Genomic DNA, 12,240 nt, shown 5'->3' with positions numbered 1-12,240 from the left:
AACTTGCAAACAAAGACTAATAACAACCAAGGAAAATCCCAATGAATAATAGTTAATCAAAGTTGAGATCTCAAAAAGGGGGACTTAGGAACGACCAATCCAACTAAAAACTAGGAGAAAACCCGATAAGATAGTGAGAGGATCAAGTTAGAAAGAATTACCTTTAAGTTAAGATCTTGCTCAATTGCATCTCTATTTGTGCTTGTAACAATGCATATAAGTTTAACTTGATGCACTTAGAAAATTGATTGAATAATAAAAAATTCTAATACACTAAGTCAGAAAATGGGTAAAAGAGAAAGTGCATTAGACCTCCCCCAAGGCTAATTGTAGGTCTCTTTTTCAAGGAGAAACAAATTTCCACCTCGGTGAGTTTTGGATTGATCCCAATGGCAATAGCTCGCTTTGTAGGGGAATCCTTGGGCAAGAGGAGTTAAGGGTGCTAGGGGGGACTATGATTGATAAACCCTTAGACTCCTAGACACCATCTAAGCTCCTATATGACTTAGGATAGATTCCTCAAGGCCTCGATACTAGTTAGGGGAAGAAATCTTGGAGAAATAATAGCCTTCGTGATATTCTTCTATATGATGGGCAGCAGGTGAACACTTGTATAAGAAATTTCTATCAAGTAAAGAAGCTATCTTTCAAAAAGGGTTGTTTTCATTATTTGTGTGTTATGATTTTAAATTACATAAAGAAACACTATGATTAAAAGGGTTAATTAAAGAAATTGATTTTATATGTACAACTTAAATGTGTTAGACAAGTAGATAACTAAAACTACCCAATCAAGAGAAGCGGGAGGGTGTGATTCCTAATTGGATTCGCCCTAAGGAAAGGTGGTCTCAATAATCCGAGAGCTTCTCACAAATTCGATGAATTAGAGTATAAAAGAATTTGACTCTTAGAATTAATTAGGACCTTGATTGCGTATTGTTTTAGGGGAACGGAGTGAGACTTTGCCTTATGGGTGGAGGGACTGACATACTCGTATTCCTCCTCATTTCTCACTCTCCTTGAACCAAGTGCGATGCAAGTCCACTTTCATTCGAGCAATCAATTGTAAGCCGTTGTTCGAAGACCAACACTATGCTTAGTCTCAAATAGCAGACCTTAACTTACCTAGAAGCTGAAATTCAGGTCAATTCTCATGGGTACAGGTAAGACCTTCTATTGCAAAGTGTACTCGAGAGAGTCTAGGTAGCAAACCCAATGTTATTTGAAAGAGTACTAAGCAGTGTTGCCTAGAGAAATCATCTTGATGGACCACTAAATCCTACCCCAAAGGATGTCTCAAACAAGTGATCATGTCACACCTGGTATTAGAGCAAATTAATGGAACTAATGTATAGGAAGGATTTGTTTGTAACCTTGCTGAGAAAAGATTTTGATGGAAATAATTATTCACCCTCTAACTTCAATGTAGTAAAGCAAAACAATTGAAGTTGATGGGCGAAGCCCAACTTTGGTTGAAACAATGGTGCAAGCACCAAGGGGTTGTGGAAGTGACCATTACTTGGGACAAGTTGAAGGAAGCTATACATAGGCAATACCTCCCATAAGCGTACTCTCTACTTCTTCTTCACCACGTCTCCTCTTCCACCTTCTCTCTTCTTCTCCTTCTCTTCTATTCTTCTTCTTCCCTTCTCTTCTTGTCCACCTGTTCACCTTTTGTAGCCTTAGCGAATGTCTTATTTAAGCGGTGAATAGTAGTGATCAAGGGATGCAGATAGCTTCTCAACATGATCGAGGGATGCATGTAGCATAATGGGATGATCGCGACGGAGAATGAAACTCCTAGACGGTGGCGGCACATCCAATTGACGAAAATTCATTGATGGATTTCATCTTTTCCTTTTCCACAATGGTTTTTTCGAAACCTTAGAATCTCCCTTCCCCCTTAATCATTCATGCCCAATTTAGTAAAAATGGAATTCCGCTTCACGTGGAAGCATTAGTTCATTACTCTACGTCTATTTCACGAGGATTTGAGGAGCGTAAGCTTCTTATGGTTCCTAGACTATATTAAGAAGTGTGTTTTGTAAGGTTAGGCATTTATCTCGTTTTGATTGAGAAATTCCCAACACCACATCTAATGATATTCATGAAAGGCATGAAGAGTGTGGGAATCCTTAAGATCCTTCCACCTCCAGTAGGATAACATAACATTAATCATGAGTCATAGGGATCAATTTATAGTAAACTTATATGAGATTATAAGGAGTTATAGTGCTTAACTAATTTGCTATAATACGTGGATAAAAATGGATACTCTACATGACTGCTCCTGGGAAATCCCATACATAATGTGCTCTAAGTGGCTAAATGAAGAACTAGTTGTATTGACATATTTTCTCTCCTCTTACTTTTATAGTTGTGGATATTTCTAGTCCCTAATGCATTTGCTTGGTTTCATTTAACCACCCTTTTGAGACATATAATTAAGGAACAAGAAATATGCCGCCAACACAAAGGAGAGAATTAATCCATACTACTATCTTGGAAATATCGTCATCTACTTGTCCTTTGAGAATGGACCCCACATAGTGTCAAGTAACATCCCCCTTCCCCCATATTATAGCAAGCATTGTCACAAAACTTGGATAAAAAGAATAGTGCCACTAGCTTGATCTCATGTATGCATGATGTAGTAGATGTTGGCTAGTAGGTATTGGACTTCTTCATGATTGATTGACACAAAACAATTGATTGTCTTGCTTATTTCCCTCAAAATGCACATCATCATGTTTTGATGGACGCATTTGCCATGAGAGATCTAGCCAAGCATAGTTAGAATTTGGTCAATACCCTCTTTGAGTTGAGGTTTAAGGCTCATCAATGTATAAAAGAATAATTGCAAAGATGGGAAATTTTTTATTTAAACTCTCCTCCCCCCCCAAAAAAAAACCAGAATCTTGATGGAAACAAGGTTCACACTTTTGAGGAATAATAAGGACATGGCAAATTGTCCTAAATTCTATCTTAATTATGACATACTATGCGCACTCTACCTCTATCTTTATTATGATATACGGCGCCTCATTACAAAGTATACTCAACCTTCCATGTGAAACCTTCAACTACCGTGAAGACTGGGAATCATGCTTCAAAATGGAATTTTAAACGATTCGAGACTTCCAATAGCTAAGACCAACGACGCCATGAAATCATAAGATGCGAGTTGCTATGAGGGAAGGTGTGCATGTACCAATTTGCGGAGATAGTACGCAACATAATCTCTTATCAAGATCGCTCCTGGACTTTGATATAACTGGTTTATGATTAGCATGCTTTGAAAAGAAAGTCAGACGTTTCTTTATAAGACAAGACTAGTTCAAAACTGCAGACTCGGGAGTGCATGCAGTTGCAATTCCCTACCTCGATACGCCGCGAAAATTGGCTTCCCCCTTCGCGAATGCTTTAGTCTGCCTGTGTCATTGAATTGGGCGCTCAATATTATTACAAATGTGGACATGAGACTTTCCAGAAGGTTGAGCTTTTAGTGTGTTAGGAAAACCTTTGATCATAATGTATCAGGAATCTCACCTTCTCAAAGACTTGATATAGTCTTCATCGCTCATCTGATGCATCGTCACGATGTCCAATGCATAGGTCTTCAGCTACATACAAGGACATAATCGCTGTGTCTAGTTAGCAACACGACACAACACTGATATCTATAGTGATTCTAGGTTACAAAATAAAGCAATGAATCTATCCAAGTAAGCTTGCTTAAGAAACGAAATGGATGGAGCTCACAGGAAAGTTAAGCTTAAATCCGGCACCCTTGCACTTGAGAATCGCAAGGTCGTGAGCCTTTGCTGCCGCTTCCTCATCCTCGTAACACCCTGCACCAGGCGTTATATTATAAATCGTCTTCGTTATAACACCAGACTGTTGAAATTGCGTAAGCAGAGGATTCAGGTAGAGTGAACATTATATACCTAGATATACTGTAGCACAGGAATATTTTCCATCGTCACAGACGTTCAAAATCAAAGGAGGATATGAATTAAGCCCATCGTATAAGATCACGACGTAATATAATGCGGTCGTATCAGGAGGATATTTAGCTTGCCGTGCAATTAACGTAACTAGTAGTGAGCACGTTATTCGACTAGGCCAGATCATATTGAGATCATCAGTTCCATAACAACGCACGGCTTATGAGTATAATATATCTACTAGCTCATCACGACTGCAACTGCAAAAGTATTATCGTCTGTCAAGGCTAAAGGTAGCTCAAGATCCATGCCACAGATGTCTACTCTGCAGCTCAAACATACAATAGTAGCTATTATAAAAAAACGAGTTACCCCTTACTTGTTTACGCCCTTGTATATGCTGGATGGAGCAACCGAGTCGAATTGACGATCGCAATCTGAATATGACATAAGAACAACGCCCGATCAGATCAGAAGGCATCCGCATGGTTGCAGGTCCAACGATGACGTAGTTGATAGATATGCCGACTAACTGTATACGTACGTGTGTGTGTGTGTGTGCGCGCGCGCGCGCCAATGAGAGGCTAGATTGATAATCGATATCACCTAATTTTTGGTACGAAGATGTCTATTATCCAACGACAATAATTACAATATTGTTGTTATGTGGCTCTACTACAAGAGATCAGATTCCATAAACCAAGCTTCAAAAACACTACTTTCGCGTATAGAAAGACTTGAGAAAGAGGCCAACGGTTGAGCCTACCTGCTTAATAGACTCTGCGCCCTGCGTGTATAATATGTACAATAACTAGTTACTCTCGTTCTTAATTGTATGTGCCATTTTGAGCTCAACATTTTTCTTCCAACACAACTGTTGCTTATAAGAGACAGTGAGAATAAGAGAGGATGAGAGAGAGAGAGAGAGAGAGAGCTACTAGGATAGTTAAGCTTCTCTTGCTTCCAACCCTATTCTCCTTTTCTTCTCTTTCCCCTTTGGATACTGCACGTTATTTTTACAACCTTCATATTCTTTGTTTACAACTTAGTGCCGCTATTATGCATGTTATTTCATTCACTTGTGTAGAATGATAAATTATATAGGCTAGAGCCTCTACAATCTACTTTGTATTCTGTTACATAGCATTGGTTGGTTTTATGCATATTCTACTCTATACAACCAAGCTTTGCAACAACTGTAGTAAATGGAGATGGTTGGCAATAATGATGTCCTCCTTACATTAACTAGTAAGGGCATATTGGATGGAACAAGTATTCATTGTGGGCTTATATGATATATTACATCCTAGTTACATGAGGATTTGGAACATTATGCTAAAGTGAACTACGACTTGGTGGTGTTTTGAAAGCTGCAAGTGTAATAGAAATAAGTGTTGTCAAGGATGTTGCAAGTTCTAGTTATACTCCAATTAATATTGAAGCACAGCCACTATCTACTCTTAAAAAGATTCATTAGGGATGACAAATATACATTTAAGGCTCATACCTTGATTTTATTGTTTGTTAAACATATTTTGATCCCACAAATTTGCTCATGTAAGACAACTACAATTGCTTGGGGATTTACTTGTACATTTCTATCAAGGAAGAAATGAGACTCATATTTATTACTTGCATAAGAAAATATAGAAGAGTGAATATATGGATGAAGATGACTCCATGGACAATTTTTCAATAAAGATTAGAGATCTTAAGAAGTAGTTCATTGTTATAAATGACATTTTTCAGGACATTTCACTTGTGCAAACTATCCTCAATGGCCTTCTTGACTCTTATCAAATCTCTCGTGTCATTTGATGAATTGGTTTCTATGTTTTTGCAAGAATAACACTCTCAGAAAAATAGGTCCAATGTGTGTGTTATAGATTAAACTTTCATGACTACTCACAAAATTAAAGGAAAATCTATGCTTTAAGCTACTATGAAAATAATTGCAAATGTTATTTAAACAAATAAGATTAATAAGGATGAAATGAATATGAGAGTATGATGTACTACATATATTGTAAGGTAAAATATCATGCCATTAAAGGTATCTTAAAATTGCCCTATAGAAGAGGTTACTATGATGTTGCAAGTGCCTCTTCTTGTAAATCAAAATTTGAAATGTTATGATACAAAGTGTAGTGCAATTTAGCTTTGACGTCCCTTCTTTATATAATACTTTCATGTCTACTATGAATTCAAATTGTAGTATTGAGATAATAATGCCATTAAATATATCAATTCTCCAAATTGTGTGTCACCTCTTTGGAGTCTTCCCCTAAGGGAAATATTGTCAATTGTACCAGGAATTCCTCTGATCTTGTTAAAAACACTGTCAAATTTATAACCTTTGTCCTTTTCGATTTTTGATTGTGTTGCTTGTTACAACATTTAGATATTCGCAGGTTGTTTTTAAATCATGCTTAGAAACTCATGCATAACATGGTTGAGAAAGGAGTAGCCCTTTGGGGCCACTTCTAATTTTGAAGCTTACTAGAGGGTAGCCTTCATAGCTACAATTGACATTTTTTAGATATAGAAGGGTGCCATATAAAGGGGTCACTTAGATATTTAATAGAAAAGGGGTGCATTTTATTTTTATAAAATTCACAGATAAGGGTATTTTTAAATAGGCATTGAATGTGTATGATACAACATGTTTACATATAGTACCCCCCCCCCCAACAAGACAAGAAAGTACTTATTCTACATCAACAATACTAGCTTGCATTGCAATTTGCATTTAAGCAACCTTTTGTATGCACTACATCTTGTGTGAACATCAAACACCATTGTGAAACAAAATTTGGGGGAATTAACATATCAATACCTCAATTCTTGCTAATGTAACAACCTCAAATATTGATTTTTGGGCAAAAAGAATGTTTATTAACCATCCATAGAAATACCTAGCACCATTATGGTTCCTAAGAATGCCATTGCATGCAGGATAGTTGTTTAATTGGTGATATAACCCTTTTAGGTCTATTTAAAATGTCTTGGCATCATCAAATCAGTTTTGAAGGTTACCATTATCTTGACCAAAGTACGCTTATGAAATAGGATGTGCATTATGGAACACCTATGGCTTATGGACCACCCATAATAAGTCTACAAAAAAGTAGTAGAAAGGACGAAAAATATGTTAGACACATCTAGATTGCTATCATGATCACATTGACTAAATGGTTATATCATATAGAATGCCACATTAGAGAAAAAAAAAAATACAAGATGCAATCCTTGCTATCACTCTTTATGTGGGATATATCTTAGGGACACATACTATTCAATACCATGCAAATGAGCATATTTTATGGTAAAATGTACAAGTCTAGGTATTCAAATGGATCACCTCCGTTGGCCTTTAGTTTTACCTTGATTGCCCTTTACCTTTATTGACTCACCACCTTAACTGACATACATTACCTATGTTTCTAGGAGGCATAAAAAATAGGAATGATGCCCTTAAATAATTCTTATTTATGCATTGAGGTATGTTCTCAAGGGGATAATGGCCTTAGATGTCTCTTTTGGGTGGTAAAAGGAAAGTAACATTTTTCCTTTCCAAGCGTGAGACTCAATCTTTTGTACAACTCTAATTCCATCAGTACAAAAATCCAAAACATATGGACCACCTTATATGTAAATAGTCCTTGCTTGCAATCTTTTTCATAATTCTACATGTTATTAGAGTAAGATGATGTTTAGAGGTGGGTGTTGGATATTCTCATAGTGTTAGACTAAGCATTCCACATATTTTGTGAGATATTATATTCATTTCTATTTATTTGAATGATCAAGTTTATTGGAATAGAGGCTCATGAATGGATTTAGTTAAATGTTTACAATGTTGATGGCTATTAGGTTAATGAGTGCCTTGGCATTGGACAATTAGTTTTATTTATCCTTAGAATTCAATTTCTTTTTTCAAAAATGAGGATTCATAAACCTCTGCTCAAATAAACAAGAAATTTTACTGAAAGCTTGTTTTACATTTGTAATGTTCTATTTCTAAACGAACATAACTTTAGTTAACTACATACATGCATTGAGGATAACCCTCTCTATGCATTGGGAGATATTGCACCTAATCTTGTGACATGCACTCTCTTGTTTCATGCTCTCTTAATTTTCTTATCTTTTCATCCAACTTTTTTTCTTTAATGGTTGAGCTATGGGAGAGAATTTATCAATCTTGCTAGAGCACCACTACTATACCACATAGACCATCAATGTGCTATACATTTCACTCTAGGCAATCCATCACCTTACATAGAAGCACTCAGGGTTTTATATAAGGTGGTTCTCATATTTACCAATTTTCCAACCAACTCAAGGTGGTCCTTTACTTTTACCAATTTTGCAACCAACTCAACTATGCACCACCTTGACTCAATCTATTTTGTACTTAAGGTGAACAAGCACAACTATACTCAACATGTTTCCTAACGTTAACTACATCCATTTAGAATATATATTATCCAATTTCCATTGTGCTACATCTAATGAAGGCCATCCCAAAGGTGATCACCATCTTAACTGCATCATGTCTACCACATCCAATTACCCCGATCAAGGTGATCCATACACCCTTGTTGATACATCTAAGAAAGGAGGTAGTCTGAAGCTACTTTAACAAAAATTCCATTGGAGATACTATTCACTTTTGAATCTCACTCTAGTATTGTGATGCCACACATTCATGCTTGAAAAACCTAGGTTGCACTTGCTAAATAAATAGAAGTACAAGATGGTTTATGCTAGGATGAAGCAAAGTTTAAGTTGCAATGCTTGACATAAGGAAGTGAGGAACTTATGAGATGGTCAAGCTAAGACATGGATATATTAGTATTGGCACCAAGTGCAACTTCCTTATGGTGGCATTATTATATACACCGTTATACCTAATGAAGTGGGAGCAAAAATAAGTCTCTCTACTAAGTATTACTTACACTGCTAGCTTTAGGCTAGCTTTTTGTCATGCCTTGGATGTGATTGCTAGAAAGGATAAAAGGCAAACATGATTTTTGAGAAAGAGATTGTGCTTTGGGAAAATACCATGCATGCACTATTATGAAAGGTAGTTATGTAGTTCTTGGAGGGAAAAATAAAACATGCATTATTGAATGTGGGAAAGCTTTTGGCTCTTCACCACCTTTAGCACAAATAAATGAAGCATTGCCTCAGAAAGAAAAGAAACGAGGAGGCTATTGTTATCCTTGGGCCGGTGACAGCTGTCTGGGTGGTTGCCTATGGTTTGGTTGCACTCTCTTATCATTCATATAGAAAAAAAAAGCATGGAGGCTTAAGAAAAAAAAATTAATGCGTTCAACAAGTCATTATCAATGTAGGTGGAAGATCGATGTGATTCCATCAACTTAGAAGGAATTGTAACATGAAGTTTGTTTACTTGAGAGCCTCAAATGGTGGAGTTATTCTTATAGGTAGTGGTGGATCCAATGATATAAGCACAGCTAAGAGATAGATGTGGAAGTCTTGGCTACAGAACGACATTGTGACACCCATGATCCCTCCTACTATATCATGCCTTTTTCCACTCCACTTGTACCTCCAGTCTCTCTACCTACACCCACTCATGTTCCTTCTCTTTCCATGCATGTAACTCCTATGCCTATGGTTGTTCTTCATGCACCTTATGTGCCTCCTTCAACTCCAATGCCTACACCTGCTTCTACCTCTATGTCTATGCATGTTCCTATACCTTCGACTACATCACTAGCTTTTGATGCACTGCCATTAAATATCGATATTGAGTTAATTAAAATTTTTGAAAGATCTAAGAATTGATTTTCCTAAATTTGTAGGGCAACAAAAGCAAGCACCTTTGCCTCTTAGAGATCCAATAAGAAATAATAACCGGTGATGTATTTGGTGTGATAATCCTAAGCATTATTACAAGGAGTGTGAATCTTTCAAGGAATCAAGACAAAAGAATTTGGTACTTTGGGGACTTGAAAAAAAAAATTGTTTGAAAGAGACTAGATTACCTTTCCATCCTAATTCTGGCAAAGGAGGAATGAAGTAGGTTCCTAAAGAGATGACTACTTGAAATTCTTATGTGGCTAGAAGTCATGCTTCTGCTATGGTATGAAAGTTGAGAAGAGTTCATTGAATAAGTATGATTTATGTTCTTTAGCCTTGGATATAGCTCATAGGGGAAAGATGTAGCAATTAGAGTAGCTACTATAAGTCACAAAATAAAGAGAGAGATTCGTTGGGATGCACTAGTCGACACTTACTTGATTTATATCTTTTTGGAAAAGACCCAAGGAATTGAATTATAGGTGGAGGAGAAGAGAAGACGAGAAGATAAGGCTCCTTGTACATCCAATAATACTAGAGGGGGTGAAACGTCCACTCTCCCTTCTAGGCTAGTTTCAGAGTAGGTTATGGATGATGTTTAGCCCAAGGAGAAAAAGTAGAATACACAATCTAAAAAGAACCTAGCTATGGATTCTTTTTTGACATTGAGAATGCTAAAATACACAATCTAAAAAGAAACCTAGCTATGGATTCTTTTTTGACATTGAGAATATTATAGACCTCAAGAAGGTGTTTAGGATCGGATTTTAAATAGCAAATTGGAGTTTACTCCTGGTAAGATGTTGGGCATCGCAAAGAGGGAATTTCATGAAGAGATTATCAACATCATAAAGCAAAAGAGACAAATTGTGAAAACTCTTGAAGGACAAGGAATTGAAATAGAGTTGTTGGACAAGAGCAGTGATGAGTTACCTGAGGAGAGTATTCATGTATACTCATCACATGTTGTTTAGTAGTCACAACCAATTATTTACGACGAGAGTGACACACCTATCCTTGTCTCTCATAGTCACTTTTCTAAGTATCATTGGGCTCAGACTACTACAAAGACTATGGTAAAAATTGGCAAGAAGGCTTGAGAGAGTGTGCACAAGAGGGAGAGAGAGAGAGCTCAAGTAACATGATCTTGTTTAGTCAGTTGCTCAAAGTACAACTAGTACACTCTCCTCTACATTGAGTGTGTACTTTAGGCTGTTTATATAGCCACTGGAAGAGTTAGGGTTAGGCTTCCCCTGTCCTCCAGCCCTTTTACACCTAGCTACCCTTATCCTCTCTAGTGTAAGGAGGGTTCCTATGCTTATCTTTCAACACCCCCCCTCAATGCTAGCTGGCATTGGATAAAAACATAATAGGATGCCTCCCCTTAATTCTCAATGAGATGCCTTTATAAATCAGGCTACAAGAAAAGGTTATAGGTAGAGAGTGTTAAAAGACTCAAAAGAGTCACTCACATGTGGATTGGGAGGCAAAGTTGACCTCCAAGTCCTTAGGTACTTTTGGAATACTAGGACACTTACTACTGATATGCCCGATCTTTTAGCATTTATTGCACCTCATTTTGTCAAGATATTTCTTCTAGCAGTTGCTCATTATATGCCCCTTTTTGTGACAGAAGGAGCACTTAGTAGAAGTTGTATGAACTAAAACTTGCTCATGGGAAGTAAATGTTGAAGACCCTTTAGTATGGTTTCTCTTATCTTCATATAGGCATGACTGGATGGTACTTGCTAAAGTTGGGTTCGGGATATTAGTTAGGGTAGTCACAAGGGTTGGAAAAACCTTTTTCACAAACTTTAGCAAGATGGCAATGGCATCTTCATCATGGATAGGTGCCTAAACGGAGGCAAGCTGTGCCATAAGCCTCTTCATATGTGAAATGAAATTGCTTAGATCTTCTCCCTGTTTGTATTCCAAGCTAAAAAGCTCAATCTTGAGAAATATCTTGGAGTTCTTCCCTATAGCACCGTAGAGCCTTTTGAGCTCTTCCCATTTTTCTTTTGCAGTTAAGAGCTAGTCAATGTGATGAATTAAGGATTCATCTAAATGAAGCATTTTGATGGCCTGAGCCCGTTCATCATCTTCTACATCAAGGGGATTAGATGGGTCAATTACTTTGGTTCCTTTATGAAGAGCCAATATCCTCTTTCCATCATTTTGTATTTGATCAAAACCTACCAAGGATGGAAATCGTTTCCATTAAATTTCCGAATTTGAGGATGGACATCAGCATATGTTGTTGCCATTGGGAAGGTCTTACCACTTGTTAGAATAAGGGCAGTGTCTAGTCCCTTGCCACTGAATGTGGAAGCAAATTAAACAATTGATATCAAAGTTGTAATGAGGAAAAAGGCTGAAAATCATACATATGTAATATTTCAAAATATGACTTGGATGGTGCTTTCTTATATGCAGTCTTCTTCTAAGGTTTAATGGTCTTTTT

The 12,240-nt window shown here is 37.0% G+C and overlaps 1 protein-coding gene across 1 annotated transcript in view; it reads right to left on the bottom strand.

The window, feature by feature from the left end:
• LOC148022535 (ethylene-responsive transcription factor WRI1-like) overlaps window positions 1–4,265 on the bottom strand; it is a 56,839-nt gene extending 52,574 nt beyond the window's left edge. Inside the window, exons 1-4 of the mRNA XM_087696561.1 lie at window positions 3,948–4,265; window positions 3,763–3,851; window positions 3,550–3,623; window positions 3,382–3,432 (exon numbers count right to left, since the gene is read on the bottom strand). Of these exons, the coding sequence (XP_087552687.1) occupies window positions 3,382–3,432; window positions 3,550–3,623; window positions 3,763–3,851; window positions 3,948–4,134 (401 nt within the window). The 5' untranslated portion in view covers window positions 4,135–4,265. The remainder of the gene's footprint in view (window positions 1–3,381; window positions 3,433–3,549; window positions 3,624–3,762; window positions 3,852–3,947) is intronic.
• Between the last annotated feature and the right edge of the window lie 7,975 nt (window positions 4,266–12,240).

This window comes from Lygodium microphyllum, chromosome 16 (assembly GCF_053477565.2).
Source record: "Lygodium microphyllum isolate KBCC chromosome 16, Lygodium_microphyllum_v1.1.10, whole genome shotgun sequence".
In the NCBI taxonomy this organism is placed as follows: Eukaryota; Viridiplantae; Streptophyta; class Polypodiopsida; order Schizaeales; family Lygodiaceae; genus Lygodium; species Lygodium microphyllum.
This window is presented reverse-complemented; position numbering and strand designations above follow the sequence as displayed.